General features: G+C 40.8%; 2 protein-coding genes across 4 annotated transcripts; one reads left to right on the top strand and one right to left on the bottom strand.

Moving 5' to 3' along the window:
* Positions 1 to 16: 16 nt before the first annotated feature.
* Positions 17 to 1,792, bottom strand: cga (glycoprotein hormones, alpha polypeptide). The gene is made up of 4 exons (XM_018733103.1): positions 1,759 to 1,792; positions 1,463 to 1,549; positions 686 to 873; positions 17 to 94 (listed from the first exon to the last, which is right to left on the bottom strand). The coding sequence occupies exons 2-4, from the start codon at positions 1,542 to 1,544 to the stop codon at positions 17 to 19; spliced, it is 348 nt and encodes a 115-aa protein (XP_018588619.1). The 5' UTR covers positions 1,545 to 1,549; positions 1,759 to 1,792.
* Positions 1,793 to 7,231: 5,439 nt separating this feature from the next.
* Positions 7,232 to 16,303, top strand: LOC108922748 (heterogeneous nuclear ribonucleoprotein Q). 3 transcript variants are annotated; one of them, XM_018733091.2, is made up of 12 exons: positions 7,232 to 7,430; positions 8,619 to 8,778; positions 9,512 to 9,630; positions 9,729 to 9,836; positions 10,193 to 10,306; positions 10,604 to 10,780; positions 11,004 to 11,139; positions 11,223 to 11,428; positions 11,769 to 11,918; positions 12,005 to 12,126; positions 13,089 to 13,452; positions 15,037 to 16,303. In XM_018733091.2, exons 2-12 carry the CDS (start codon positions 8,631 to 8,633, stop codon positions 15,073 to 15,075), a joined length of 1,683 nt encoding a protein of 560 aa, XP_018588607.1. In that variant the 5' UTR covers positions 7,232 to 7,430; positions 8,619 to 8,630; the 3' UTR covers positions 15,076 to 16,303. The 3 variants fall into 3 exon arrangements, with proteins under 3 accessions (XP_018588607.1, XP_018588600.1, XP_018588593.1); XM_018733084.2 differs by having other exon boundaries at positions 15,034 to 16,303; XM_018733077.2 differs by lacking the exon at positions 15,037 to 16,303 and having other exon boundaries at positions 13,089 to 13,780.
* The last annotated feature ends 118 nt before the right edge of the window (positions 16,304 to 16,421 follow it).

The following is a 16,421-nucleotide window of genomic DNA, read 5'->3' as shown; positions in this document are numbered from 1 at the left end:
TTTCCGCTGTTCAGATTTAAGACTTATGGAAGTAGCAGGTGCTGCAGTGACAGTCCGTGTGATTTTCCAGTCTCATATTGTTAAGTGTGGCCAGCTGAAAGAAGTGATGAATTACTAAAATTTCAGTGTCATCTTTTCATAACACAGAGGCACAGCATTGGAAAAATTACTGCCATTTCAAAAAACAAGTTTGATGGTTGAGTACAGCTGAAAATAACATTGAATTGAATTGATTTGAATTTAATACTTAATTGTCATTGTACTGATGTGCAATATGATGAAATTATAGTGATATTCCCTTAGTTCTTTACACAGCCACATAAAACAACAATATAAAACACAAACATTTAAATATAAAATAGAAAATAAACAATTTAAACAAAATAATAGACCAGTGAGACTGTAGGTCAGACAATCAAGACAAATTAGACAGACCATAAAGTGTGTGCATAGTTGCGTGTATTATGATAGATTTTTGTTATTAAATTAATTTTATTATATTATGTAGTATTTAAAGGCATACTGCCTTCTAAATGTCCATTCACATAAATAGTGAATTATGCAATATACAAATATTTCATTATTATGGAAGGACCTCAGAATTTCAGCCTTAGAGGTGAGAGTGCAGCAGTATATACCTATTATTTTATGAGGCCACATTTCCGATGGCGTGTCAGGCGCCTACCTTTTTCACTTCTTTAGCCACGCAACACGTAGCTTCAGACGTGATGTTCTTGGGAATCAGCATTGTCTTCCTGGCCTTCAGGGGTGTTGGGAATGCTCTGGAGAAGCAACAGCCCATACACTGAAAGATGGGGGCTCCAGCCTTTGAGAAGAACTTGTTCTCCTTGAGTTTGCACTCCTCACATCCTCCTGTAGAGACAGGGGAAAGTTATGATCGGTGAAGCTGGGATTAAACTCATTAGATGGTTACGTCACTCCATGCATTGTCATGGTTTTGTCCTCACGCATCTTTTCCTCTTTGAGTTCATACATGTTGCTTTCTAATGGTACATTCATGACGTGGATAATTTTGGCATCATTCTTAGTATGATGCTAAATTGCCCATAGTATGTGAATGGGCGAGTGTGTGTGCGTGTGTGTGTGTGTGTCGCTACCCTGCAACGGACTGGCATCCTGTCTAGGGTATATACCCCCTAAGCTCCAGACCACCGTGACCTTAATCAGGACAAGTGGTTCATGAAAATACATGGATGGATGGATGGTTTCTTGGTTATTTCCTATATATCAAAAATGTCAAAGTGATTGTAAATAATTTGCTTGCTATTTCAGTAACAGTTGTGCTAAGTGTTTGTTATTAAATATCATTATACTCCTGGTTAATATTTACCCAGGATTATTTTCCATTTTACATCATCCTTTCATGTAGTGGCCAGTTAATAGAATTTACCATATACTGGTAAAACTGAGTTCATGTCAGTCTCGCCCTGGGGCGTCTCACCATTGAAGTTTGAGTCTACGATATGCAAGAGCGCCAGCAATGCCAGAAGAGATACTACGCCCAGTTTTCTTGTGTAGGTCATGGTGTCTGCAAATATTGGACAACAGGAAGAAAAACTGTGAGTTATGACATATTTGCAGACATTGAGGCTATGACCTTTTGCAATTGCTTCACAATAAAGTGCTTTTCAGGCATTTTATGTATCTGTATACTGCACATGTGCAAGATGCCTATAACAGGGTATTCTTTTAACATTCTAAAAGCAGAATAAATGTTATATAAATAGGATTGCCTACCTCAGATGCAAGAGATTTCTGTACTGTTGTAGCGAGGTCTTCAGTGAAGAGCTGCTGGACTTCAGAAAGGAGGTTTTATACCTGTTCCCTCCCTCCTGCAGGAACCCACCTGGATTATGTAAAACCTTCTGACCTTATCAGTGGTTCTTGTGATCCTCCAACCCCTTCCTGCTTCATAATCCCCCCCACTGAAAAAAAGTGTGCATCCGGCTTTGGTTTCATTGCCATTATGTATATTCTTTTCCAAAACATTATGTCCAAGTTAATTCATGTTTGTGACACAATGAAAATGATCAGATGACTTCAGTAATCATGGGGCAGAAAATACCAGCCTCATCTACAGTGATGTGGATGAGATACAAGGTCTTGCAGAAGAAATGTTGCAAGGATGTAACCATGGCTGCCACGGTTTGTCACGGCGAGTCCGCTGGGGGTCATTGCTTTCCTTTCCCCTTGGATGTATTTCATTTTACATATCATATTATACCGACAGTGGGTGGTACAGTGATTCATGCAGACATCATCTGCTTACTTCTAGAGGCTTGGTTGACTGGGAGCAGCAGGTAGTGTAATGGATACACTCAAAGGATCTAAGCTTGAATGCAACCCTCTGCTGTGAACTCTCTCCCTTGATCCATGTATTTACCCTGAATTGCTTCAGTAAAAATTACCCAGCTGTATAAATGGGGATATAATTCAAAGTTGTTTAGTGCTGTGGGATTCTTTGGAAAAAAGCATCCATCCATTCATCCATCCATCCTTCCATTTTCATTAACTGCTTATCCTCATCAGAATCACAGTGGTCTGGAGCCTAACCCAGAATCGCTGGGTGCAAGACTGAGGGGATTATGCTTTGGACAGGTCAGGACTGCATTGCAGATCAGCTGAACACATGATCAAAATAACTTTGACCTCTATGTTGTTGCAGTGTTTGTATGTTCTCCCTCTGTCAGTCATGATTCCAGGTGATATAATGTCTCCCCACAACTCCAAGACATGTAGTTCATGCAAACTGGGGATTCTAACTAGAAACTGTTACATTGGTGAGTGTGTGTGTGACAGCGTGCCCTATGAAAGACAAGCATCTCATTCAGGATGTAAAGTTCCCTCTTGTACACCTGGTGCCACCTTAGATGCCCTCCTCATCCTCGCAGCCCTCAAATCAATTCAGTTTATTTTTATACAGCAATTTTCTGAGCAAGGTGACACAGAGTGCTGAACACGAGATCACACTGATTTTTTGACACATATAAAGTGACAATAAAAGAAACAAAGCAAGACTGAGAAGGCAGTCATGAAATCTATCTAATGAACTATCCGTATAGGGACATTTCGACTATGATGGTTGCTTGGTCACAGACCTCTGTTGATGGTAAACCATGTGGATGAGCTGCGGTGTGTCAGATTTTATCGACAGACAGAGACGAGTTTGTCATCAACATGCGAAAAGCAGATGGTGTTTCTGTCTGGCCGAACGGGCAGTCTGCGTCAAACACTTATCTGGTATCTGACAGTCTGCATGCAATAACCACTGAGTACCTTTTTCGACAGTATACATTCTCTTTCAAAAATAGCTTAATTCAGCACATTTGGAAAATAGAGAGCATTATAAAATATGTTTTCTTGTTCCATGATTGTATGCTAAAAGACACCTTTAATATATGGAGTATTCTTAAAGAATGGGTTACTTTTTAATTATCTGTATAATAATATAACTGCAGATACAATATGTGTAAATGATCGCCATTCATTTTCTGAATAATCTTTTAAATCTATGTTTTCTTTCAATTTATCCATCAGCAACAACTGCTTGTCCCGAGCAGAGTCGCAACCTTACCTGGCAACACAGGGCACAAGGCCATGGGGACACACCCCAAGCAGGGCTTGAACCCAAGACCCACCACACAGGGGGCACCAGCTGAACCCACCATATCATCATACTCCCCACTCCTTCCCTTTATTTTATATTAATTTTCTAAATGGATTTTTAGTTCTAGAAATGCAATGTGCAAGTAACTGTTTTTAAACACATGCTTGCATATTGTGAAGTTACAAAGAAGTTAAAGCCCTTGCCTTTGGACTCAGGGTTCACAAGTTTGAATACTATCGCCTGCTGTGATACTCCTGAGCAGCATACTGTATTTACCTTAAATTGCTCTGGTAAAAATTGTCCTGATGTGTTACTGGGTAAACAACTGCAAGCAGCTTTGTAGCATTGTAATTCACTTTCCTGAAAAGCTTCAGCTAAATGGGAAAATGCAGAAATTCTATAGGTATATACCATTTTAAATAAAAGTTCTACATACATACAGTACTTGTTTTATTTCATAACCAAGAAGTTTAGTAAAAAAAGAGCTCTAATATTTCTGCTACTTTGTGCTTTTCCAGTGCTCATGTTTGAGTGCTTATTTAGTACATTTTGTTGTTCAGGTATATGTTTTTGCATGTTACGTAGTTATTTAATTCACTGTAACAGCTTTGACGTTGGTTGTTTTGGAGACAAGGTCCCACGCGGAGGCTGAGGGGATTAAGCTTTTAAGCGTCAACGACAACACATACTACCAAACGCCTTCCTGTGGGAACGCCAATGATTCCCTGCTGCAGTGGCAAGAGCAAACCTTAACAACGATACCATTTTAATATTGCTGTCTGAAAGCACACACATTAACATGATCAGCTCCTTAGTTTGATCACTTTGCAATCTATTTAAGTATTTTTAAAAATTAGCTATCTCCTGACTGCAAGGGAGCAGATCAATTAGCTATCCAGCAGGTAAAGCATCTGTTTGGTGCTCATCACCATGACAACGGCAATGCTCAGGAAGCCCTTGAGGGAGGTCAGAACGACCAATTTCTGCTCATTTTTTAAACAGTTGGCCTGTCATTGAGTACAGCAGTATATTTGCCTGTTATGGAGTCATTTTGAAATCATGCCAGAGACACCATAACCCCACAACCTCACACTGCTGAATCTCGATGACACAACTCCCATCCCTGGATATGGGTTTGCAGTAGTCATGGGACCATTAAAGAACGCAATTCATTCATTCATTTAACTATGCTGAAACTTAATGATGCATAGCGCAAGGCAACGTGGGGGAACAACTTCTTCATTCCTATAACACGTATAGCCTCGACCTGTCACAAACATTGACGATTGTACAACGTTGTAAATCTATCACGACTAAAACAGCAGATTCAGTGCCATTTTTAATTATTGATCTGTGACACTTTTATCCAAAGTGACTTACAGTGTTAACTACAATGATTTACTAATTTATACACACACACACACACTTTCTGAACCGCTTGTCCCATACAGGGTCGCGGGGAGAGCCTACCCGGCAACACAGGGCGCAAGGCCGGAGGGGGAGGGGACACACCCAGGACGGGACACCAGTCTGCCGCAAGGCACCCCAAGCAGGACTCGAACCCCAGACCCACCAGAGAGCAGGACCGGGACCAACCCACTGCGCCACCATGCCCCCTTACTAATTTATACAGCAGGGTAATTTTTACTGAATCAGTTCAGGGTAATCACCATGCCCAGGGGTACTACAGCACGAGGTGGGAGCAAAGATTTGATAGTAAGACTGCGCAGCACCTCGGTAATGAAAGTGTCCTCATGCTTTGTAGAGTGAATGACGCACACAGTGATCTTGTGAACTTTATTTCTTCATATCAGAAACATTTGTAAGCCAAGCTATAAAATGTCTTCGTTTAGGGTGTGCTCAACCTCATGCTGTATGTTCACAGGGTAGACTTGGGACCACAGTGACCCTGCATTGCATAAGCGGTTACTGATAACTGATTGGTAACGGATATGGATCAGCAACGATCATAAATCTTCCTTTGTAAGTGATGAGAAGAAATTCTCTGACAAGGGCAGATGTAATAGGATAGGGCCATCGCCTACGGGGCAGAAGATGGTGATACAGAAGAGACACCATCCATCACTTGTCACATGTGTCCACCTGAACTTGTTCTCCACAAAAATGGCATGAAAGGCTGGGAGTCCCAGGAAAGGCCGTCTGCTCATTCTCACGTGGTAGTGGTCAGACTAAGAGTGTGGTTATACTCTGTCTATGGAATGTGAAACAGTGGCCTCTAAAGACAGCAACACTATACCTTCTCAGTAAATACTGAGACATTTTTTTCTTCTTTGTAGTGGTTATCTTGTCCCCAAGATGTGACAAAGTGTAATGTGCGCAAATGAGACACCTTTATCGTGATTTTAAGTTTATTGGCTTAAAAGCAGAAAAAGTTTGAGAAAGGATGGCAGTATTTTAGTATCCTTGCAAAATGCTAACAAATGAATGTAATATGGGGACAGCTGGTAGTGTAGTTGTTAGAGCTACTGCCTTCGGACCCAAAGGTGGCAGGTTTGAGCCTCACCTCCGGCTGTAGTACCCTTGAACAAAGTCCTTACTCTTAATTACTTCAGTAAAATTACCCAGCTGTATAAATAGGTAAATAATTGTAACCTCAACAGTGTAACTTGCTTAGGAGAAAAGTGTCAGCTAAATGAATAAATATAAATATATACATGTATTGAAATACATTGGACAAGTTGTTGTTGATAATGGATGAATGAATTGAATATAGGAGCCTTTCTGCCTCAGCAGAATTTATACATCAGAAAAAGTCATGTGACATGAAAGACAGGTCTGCTCAATAGAGCATCAATATAATTCTTAAAAAAACTACACAAAACCTGGGCCATGACTATTTTGGATGTAAATTTTATTTCTCGTGGTGTGCATATGATATTACGCATAATCCAGCAATAGTTATACTTTCAGATGTTGCTTTCTGCTGTATTATCAGAATAAATCAAGTTTAAGTCTTAAAATTTAAACAATTTAAGGACTTAATTTCATTTTCGGATAAAGCAAAAGGACACATATTTCTTAGATTTTTCTGGGAACTGAAAAAGTATTTTAAACATGTTTGTGTTTCCTACATTCAAATAATTTCTCTGTTCATTGATTTTCCTGTAACTGACGTGTATGAACTTTCCACTGACAAAGAATGGAAAAGAGCGACACCAGATGATGAAGGGTATTTAGTGATGAGAAACCTCACAAGATATTTAATATTAGTTTAGGAAAAATATATATGAAGTTGACGTATGTATTGTATTTGCCGTGAAAAATACAAATAAACAGATCTAAGAAATTCCTAAATATAAAGAAATCTGTTTAAAAATGTAACTCGTCCATCTGCTAATCCTAAAAACAAAACGATATAAAGGACGTTTTTAAATAATTATAAGTATTAAACCCATACATCTATTTTTATAAATACAGAAATTTAAATCCTCAATTCAAACCGCAAAACGTCCACATCTACAGAGGAGAAGCCCGCGTTCAAGCCCCGCCTCCCTGCCAGACTCCGCCCCTTCAATGGTCCGTGCGCGGACGTCCAAGAAACCCCGATCGGGGGGCGCTCGCGCGCGCGAGAACGAACGGAACTCGCGGCACGAGCTCAGCCACGGCCGCCATTTTACGTTCTCCTGTGTGGTGTGACAACGAAGCGGGAGGCGGACTGGAGCCGGGAGGCAGTTAGCACGTCCGCTTTCGGGTTTTTTTTTTTTTTTGGAAGGAAAAAACACACTGCCGTAAAAAAAGAACAAAAAAGTAACATACCGCTGATTTAGTTGGCATTCGGCAGGTAGGATATATACAGAAAGGGACGGGCCGGGGTGGTGCTGTGTTTTGGAAGTGTGCGCGCGGCGGCCGGCCAGCCGGGTAACGCTGGGCCGCGGACGGGGAGTCCCATGATGGCATGAGGAGACCGAAGATCTTTAAGATCATCTTCTGAATTGGGACTCCTTCGCTAGCACTGCTAGGTGGCTTATGAAAATATAATAACCGTGTCAGCAAGCTGAAGTATGCAGCATACCCCGTGCGTGCATGCGTCTGTGAACTGAACTGACTCTCTCCTTAGGCTTAGCATACAACACTCACTCAGTCTAATACTATAGTGGGCTTTTTTTTTGGCTCGCGAGCTAAGCTAGTAAGTAGCTGAATTGAATGAATTACTTTGTGAGAAGAAAGAGCAAAGTAACTAACAACTAATTATACTGCTGGAGTTGACAGATGAGGTGCAACCGACGTGTTGATCGTTTACTTTAGAAGCTAAAGCCTAAGCTAGCTGCCAGCTAAGCTGGTTTAGCAGACCGTACGTAACTTTGGCGCTCAAAAATGAATTTTCTTATGGGGCCTGTGTGTAGCAAGACGTGTTGTTTTTAAGTTAATGATTGCTGGTGGTATTGACTAGAACTGCAGTTTATTCCACCCCCTCATCCTGGGCCTAGCAGAGCAGGTCTGACTGAGTTGCAGGACCAGAGAGAGCTCCATTTCAATCCATGAAGGACAGGTCTATAACTTAAAAGTTATTCAGGAGTTGTGTTTATTCACAGTGGCAGTGTGTTTGCAAACTGCTGGATGCTTAAAAGATGGATGTGAGCACGGGGTACTTCCCAGTACTGTCACTGTCAGTATGGATGAGCTCTGGGATGGATTGTGCAGGGCTGTCTTTTGGGTTTTAAAGCTGCACGTCTTGTCATTTTCCTGGTTGATATAAGCTGGAAACCGTGAGTTGAACCAGAAACCCACTTTGGATGCCATCACCTGAAATGTACACTTTTGTTTCCATGACCTGATGACATTTGGCCGGAAGCACTTTCAAAAGACATCCCATTCTCTCCCATCACTATCAGCCACAACTGTCATACTAACAGTATATTGATTGTGTTTTCCATCAGCACAATTTCAAAAATGAACCTGACATCTACCAATCTTTGACCTGTCCCCCTTCCAGATTTTTGGATTAATTTGGCTCATTGTGTTTGCACAGATTTCTGGAGACATGGCCACTGAACATGTTAATGGGAACGGTACGGAAGAGCCTATGGACATCACTGCTGCAGTTACCCATTCTGAACACTTCCAGTCTTTGTTAGATGCTGGTTTACCACAGAAAGTTGCTGAAAAACTAGATGAAATTTACATATCAGGTAAGGCACTCAAATCCAACGAGAAATATTTTGCTTGCATTCACTGAAGTTTTTTGGAAATGTATTTTTGCATTTTGAAAGTGGGAATTGGGATGCGTAAGCAACTTTTTGTGGTCCCCTGCCAAAAGGGGTACTGCAGTGTTAAAAATTAAACTCTCTGTGTGCGTGTATTTATTGTGTGTGAATTGTTGGTGTGTGTGTATTGTTCGCTGTAAGGAATTCAAAATAAGGGAGGTTCCAATAAGTCTGGCATGTGTTGTAAGGTAGAATGTAAGTATATGGACATTTGTATGAGCATAGCAAAGACTTGGTTGGTAGCCCATGTAAAAAATTGTGAACAAAGCAAGCACATCTGGGAGTTTATCGAATTGGGGTCTGTTCTGCCAATTTAGAAAAGATCACCTGTTTAGTTATTCATTTTATAAACAGATTTTATTCAGACTGCACCCTTTCTCAACAACCCTAGCCAGTTTCCTTTTTCATAAAGGCATGAAACTTAATGTTTGCAACTGTCAGAGAGGTTTAGATGCTATACAGAGTTGCTGGCAGATTATGGCAACATCTTTCTTGAAATGGCTATGTTGTGTATTATCTCTGTTTACAGAAAATCTGTCCACTGCCCAATGGTATCATTGCTTTTGTTTGTGCTGTGTTGTTACTGTGCCCTTCCTGCTGCCTTGTGTTGTTTTTAATTTTGCTGTAAGTAGTAAGTTTTGCCATATTTCACTCTCAGGCTTGGTAGCACACAGTGACCTAGATGAAAGGGCAATTGAGGCACTGAAAGAATTTAATGAAGATGGAGCCTTGCAAGTACTGCAGCAGTTCAAGGACAGTGACCTGTCACATGTTCAGGTAAGCATGTATATGTAGCCTGAAGATTGATGGGGGGGGGCTTCAGCAGGAAAAATCAATATAGTGACCACTCTGAACAAATGCCCTTTACCTTGCAGAACAAAAGTGCCTTTCTGTGTGGAGTAATGAAGACCTACAGACAGAGGGAGAAACAGGGAGGAAAAGTGTCAGAAGCTAGCAAGGGACCGGATGAAGCCAAAATAAAAGTATGTTATTGTTCTTTCCTGACTCCCCCCCCCCCCCCCCCCCCCCCCCCCCCCCTTTTTTTTTTAGGAGAGTTAGAGGTGACTTGTCAAGCAGCAGCATTAACTCAGTCCCTGTTGAGTAAAACTGTCAGTCATAATCCAGGAGAACTGGCCTGAACAGAATTATAATGCAGTGCGCAGGACTAAATCAGTTGGTTTTTTCCAAGACAACACAGTTTGAATGTAAACTACAAAGCAGGTGTCAAATCCATTCATTGTCATTCCTCCTATTTAACCCAGAGACCTCCCATGTGTTTTTGCCTGAAAAGCTGAACTTGTGTCTATGTTCTCTAAATGTCTGTGCAAATCAACTACAGGCTCTGCTGGAGCGGACTGGCTACACGCTGGATGTTACAACAGGACAGCGCAAGTATGGTGGTCCCCCTCCAGAGTCTGTGTACTCAGGACTGCAGCCCACAATGGGTACAGAGGTATAATCACTGAGATGTCACTGCTCTTTGCATTTGCATCTCTAAAAGCCTTCAGATTCTCAAAATGTAGCTTTATTTAACTGTGAAATCTTTTGCAAGGAGCTACTGTGTTGTGCTGGAGCACTCACTGCATTAAAAATAAGATGAAATTGTTTAATATGACAGTGATTGGACTTGATGACTTAGATCAGAGCTTTTTTTTTTCTACTCTGCATAGTTAAAAATAGAATGCTGTTATTTCATTAAATTACCATTAACTGTAACAAAATACCAATATAAATATTTCTTTTCCTCCAGATATTTGTGGGCAAAATTCCAAGAGATTTGTTTGAGGATGAGCTTGTTCCTCTGTTTGAGAAGGCGGGGCCAATTTGGGACTTGAGGCTTATGATGGACCCCCTTACTGGCCTAAACAGGGGCTATGCCTTTGTCACATTCTGCACTAAGGAGGCTGCCCAGGAAGCGGTGAAATTGGTATGTTCTTGGTTATTACTGCAAAATTTTAGTTCCATTCTTAGTTGCTAAGTGTATTAGAATAATAGGAAATGAACTTTTTAAATTGCTTGCAGTCTATGCTCGGTGTGGGTGTGACGTAAATACAGGTTGGGCTGGCAAAGCTGGATTTTTTGCAGTTTGCAGTTTGGAATTGTTAATATAAAGATTAATTTTTTTTTTTTTTTTTTTTTTACTTTTATAGTTTAACAACAGAGAAATTCGACCTGGCAGACACATTGGTGTGTGCATCTCTGTCGCCAATAACAGGTTATTTGTTGGCTCTATACCCAAGAACAAAACAAAAGAACAGATTATAGAGGAGTTTTCTAAAGTTACAGGTGAGTCATTGGGCATTTTGGTTTGTTGTTGGCACCTCAGCATTCTTGATTATTTACATGTATTTTTTTTCCTCTTGACATAGAGGGTCTCAGTGATGTCATACTGTACCATCAGCCTGATGACAAAAAAAAGAACAGAGGGTTTTGCTTCCTGGAGTATGAAGACCACAAATCTGCTGCCCAGGCCCGACGGAGGTTAATGAGTGGCAAGGTCAAAGTGTGGGGCAACCTTGTGACTGTGGAATGGGCAGACCCCATTGAGGATCCTGACCCTGAGATCATGGCTAAGGTAATGGCTTGTAATTCAGGGAATGCAGTTGTATTTCACATGACTGTAACACGCTCTGTGGCAAACCCTGAGAAGAGAAATCTTTTCTTTTGAACTGAACTTGTTTTGTGACTAGTTTCGACTTCATACTGTCCTCTTAGTAAGTTAGACGTAGTACTTGGATTAACCAGCACACCCTGAAATTATCAGAATTTCTTGAATATAACTGAAACTGAAGGTTTTTTGTTTGTCTTCAGATGTTCAGTTACTTATAGTGTTAATAGCAAATAAGGACTTTTTTCTTGTTTAATGAAACCAGATGGTTAACAAAATGTCTTCCCCCCCCCCCCCCCCCCCACAGGTAAAAGTTCTGTTTGTTCGAAACCTGGCCAGCACTGTAACGGAGGAAATACTCGAAAAGACCTTCAGTCAGTTTGGGAAGGTGGACCGGGTGAAGAAACTGAAAGATTATGCCTTTGTCCACTTCGATGACAGGGATGGAGCTGTGAAGGTACTTGCTGGGTTTTCAAAGCAAGGAGCATTTTTTTGTTAAAGGAAAGTTGAAGACTTTTCATTACAATCTTCCTGTTTCTGTAGGCCATGGCTGAAATGAATGGCAAAGATGTGGAGGGAGAACACATTGAAATTGTTTTCGCAAAGCCTCCCGACCAGAAGAGAAAGGAACGCAAAGCTCAGAGGCAGGCTGCTAAGACGCAAATGTAAGGGGCAGAGCCAAAGTGTACACAGCATATCTTGTAATATTTCAAGTAGTATTATGCTACATTTGGAAAACTTACATACATTTTGTATGTTTGTTTTTCCACTTTTTTGTTTCTCAGCTTCTTATATTTTTTTCATGTTTTCTCCAGCAGTTTAGTGTAAAAGCTATATGTAGACCACATTAACATTACAAGTTGGCAGGTGTGGGGCACGGGGTTTGCAGTTTCATAGTGTGAAATGGGTATCATTCTAGTTTTGTTCCTTTCTAAAAGAATTGCTTATGTCAAGTCTCTGTGATCTGAAGAAGGCTAACGAATGCCTAATTACCAGGGGGCAGCTGGTAGCGTAGTGGTGAGAGCTGCTGCCTTTGGACCCAGAAGGCCGCAGGTTTGAGTCTCACATTCAGCTATAATACCCTTGAGGAAGGTACTTACCCTAAAGTTGTTCCAGTAAAAGTTACCCAGCTGTATAATTGGGTAAAAAAAAAAAATTGTAAGTAGCTTAACACTAAGTCGCTTGGTAGAAAAGTGTCAGCTAAATGGTGTAATTTTGTTGGCTCTTTGTTTTTAATCAGTGCTTGTTGTGTTTATCATCCACATCTGAATGTGTCACTGTTAGGACAGATTCCCATTATTCAGTTTAAAATAGTAATACAAATGTTTTTAGTTAGTTTACCGTTGAACAGGATTGGATTTTTGTGTCTGAACAATACTGTATGGGGAAACTGAGTTTGAATTGCCAGCCCCAAAACAGCTCACCCTGAGTGAACCGCCTTTATCTCCCTTAATCATCTACATGCCAGAGCACAAGTTTTTTTTTTTTTTTTTTTTTTTTTTTTTTATAATTTTTGCTGTTTGACAGTTTTTGGTTTCAGTGTATTATCACTTAATCCATTTCTGCTTGTCAGTGGTGTGCATGCTTGTTCTCTACTGTTTAAGTGTGACTGTTGTGTTTATTGCAGGTATGATGATTACTACTACTACGGCCCGCCTCATATGCCACCTCCCACAAGAGGCCGAGGCAGGGGAGGCAGAGGTGGCTATTCCTACCCTCCTGACTACTACGGCTACGAGGATTACTACGATTACTATGGATACGACTATCACAACTACCGTGGTGGTTATGAGGACCCCTACTACGGTTATGATGACTATCAGGTTCCCAGCCGGGGCAGAAGCACTCGGGGAGTGAGAGGCGCAGCCCCGCCCCGGGGCCGCGGGCCAGTGGCGCCAAGAGGCAGAGCCAGTTTCTCTCAGCGGGGCGGTCCCGGGACGAGCAGAGGCGCACGCGGGGCCAGAGGGAACGCCCAGCAGAGAGGCCGCGGGGTACGTGGTGTGAGGGGCGGCCGCGGTGGAAATGTAGGAGGCAAGCGCAAAGCTGACGGGTACAACCAGCCAGATTCCAAGCGTCGCCAGACCAATAATCAGAACTGGGGCACTCAGCCCATTGCCCAGCAACCGCTCCAAGGTGGCGACCATTCTGGTAACTATGGTTACAAATCTGACAACCAAGAGTTTTATCAGGATTCTTTTGGGCAACAGTGGAACTAGGAGAAATAGGGGTTTGATGATGGAAGTGTTGTATAGAAACTTGGACACGATTTCAGACCATTGGCCCTTAAACTGAACGGTTGCCACTTTTTGTTTCATTTTTTTGTTTTTATTTATTTTTTTTAAGAATTGGTGACATCTGGCAAGAGTACTCTTGTATATATTTTTATTAATCCGCTTGGACTTGAACAGTAGTAACACTCCCACCTCTTTCTGGTAAACGGATTTTATTTTTTTAAATTTTCATTTTGTTCTAATCAATTCTTAGATACCGGGTTTGGAAATTTCTAGACTTGCATTCCTGTGCTTAAACCCAAGTCTTTTGAAGTTAGTCTTATGTACATGTTTATAAAAATGCTCTTCATGTCCTAAGTAGGTTAACGACAACAAAAAAAACATGTTTCATCGGTTTATATTGTACCAAGTTCAAATAAAATACCTATTTGTATGTTAGTAAAATAACATTGCTAGAAAAGAGCTTGTCTTGTTTTGTTTGTTTTTTAATAAGGACATTTAGTCCTAGTTTTGGCTTTACATTTTGGCTTGTATTCTTTGCTGTCTGTCTGCTTTAATAAAATTACACACATAAGTGTTAAACTTCAAATTGTGTTTCAAATTCCTGTTTCGGCAAATTTTCCTCCTCAAATTGCATTCAAATTTAAGGCTCCTTGTCGAAGAAGTGGACTGAAGGTTTGCATACAATAATAGTCACATGCTGCAATGTCACTTTGCATGCCATCAACAAAAATGATAGGGAACCCTAAAATCCACATAATTTGAATAAAGATCATATTTCCTTTAATTGTCCCGGCTAAGTGTGTATTGACATTTTCATTGTAATTGTTCATTTTTACTTTTGTTTGATTCACAGCACTTGTGTAATGGAAAAGTTAAATTCAAGGTTTATATGTGAAAAATATTATAAATGGCATCTAGAGCCAACTTTAATTAGTTGCCCTTTAGAAAGCACAATTTAATAATGAGCTGTTGGTCTAGATGTACTTTTGGTTCTGCATGTATATCTAGTAACTTTGAAGTTTACTTGTTGTGATTTCTAGGTGAAAAATGGCTGCATGAATTTATAGTGTTTTTACATCTAGTGCAAAAAATGGCACTTTAATTGGCAAAAGCCCTTGAAAGGGTAGCTGTTGGGAACACACGGTTTTGCTTACCTTCGTCAAGGTTTAAGTGTACAGCACCGGCATGTTGTGTTTGAAGTGTGTTTACAGAACGCTACTCGGTCTTTAGGAATCATTCACATTGCTTTTTGTTTCAGTGCCGTTGTGGTTGTGCTTGTGTCACGTGCTCGTTGGTCCTGGACCTTCTACTAATCTCCTCCTTTTGTCACCTGGCTAGCAGGGCAAAGGGGCCGAGGCTGGTCCTGACCTGTTTCTCTGAAGACTGGCTTGCTTTGCGAGGGTTACACCGGAAGCTGCCCGTGGATGCCCCGGTAAGGTCGACGCAACGGTCCAGTGATCTTCCAGCCTTACAGAGCCTGCCAGAGCACCACACTAAAGATCAGTGGAGCACACTCAAGATGCTGTTTGCTTGGACTATTTTTTAATACAGATGGAAGCCTTGCATTTTGCAGTTGTTTTACTACCCCCATCCCCACCCCACCATAGGAAATAAAATGTATTTTGCACTTTTTAATTTTCCTCTAGGTTTGAAGTGGCTCAGAAGAGCTTGATGCTGTTGTGCTAACTGCAGTTTTGTTGGAATATACATGTTAATCTCAAATGCTTCATTTTGAGATGTTTGTTCGTGTGAGAGAACACTGTAGCAGGTTTCAGTGTAACCATCTGGTGCAAATAGGCATTCCAGGAAAAGTGGTTCTTTTCAGGACTTGTCTTCGAAGGTGTCAGCTACCTACCTCATTGCGGAGGATTAAAGTACCCTGGGTGTACTGTAAATAGGTAACTACTGATGAAAGCAGGGCTTGTTTACCCCCTTCTCTCCAGCAAATGTATACTGGCAGGGGCAAAAGACACAAATAATGAGTTAGTCTATTTTTGCTGTTGTATCAGCACTGCTGTTACTCGAAAAATCTTATAAGAGACTGAACAAGCCTTGCTTTCATCCTAATTTTCTGAATTAGCTGCCTTAATATTTGGAACAGACTACTTTTGTAAAGTCTCGATCGTGTGACAGGCAGCGACTGCGTTTAATAGCATTGCAGTGTCCCTTTTTTTCCAATGGAAGATGCATAGTTTTTTGTAGTATTAACTAATCTCCGTGAGGGTTGCGTGCACTCTGCTCCATTCGGTACCGTCAATGTTGACCGACGGTCCTAGTCATGCACAGCGGCCAATAAGTTGACGTTCTGATATCCAACAAAGCTGTGTTTTCAGCTGTTACGTTCCTCGATCATGGTTAGTGTCATAATTCATACCTTGCAAACAACGCAATTGTAGTAGCATTGCCCAGACAAGGCCGGTGGTCATCCAGTCATCTAGTGCTATTGTTTATATCCCATATATTGCGAAAAAAAATTTTGTTTTGTACACCGTTTTCTTCCTCTCAATATGTATCATTACAACAAGCCTTTGAAAAAGATGTTACCAGTTTCAGATATAATTGGTTGCCAACAACTTTTTTGCCTTCCTGCAAATAAATTGTTTTATACTGTTAGATGAGGTGAGTAATTTATTTTTTTAATAAAGGCCTTTATTGTTATCATTGCCTTAGTTTGTTGTATCTCTAAATATATTTATTCTTCTGAGTGTGTTTCATTTACTCCTGAC

The sequence above is a fragment of the Scleropages formosus genome, chromosome 15 (assembly GCF_900964775.1).
Source record: "Scleropages formosus chromosome 15, fSclFor1.1, whole genome shotgun sequence".
Classification (NCBI taxonomy): Eukaryota; Metazoa; Chordata; class Actinopteri; order Osteoglossiformes; family Osteoglossidae; genus Scleropages; species Scleropages formosus.
The sequence above is the reverse complement of the archived record's forward strand: the minus strand, read 5'-3'. Positions and strand labels throughout refer to the sequence as shown.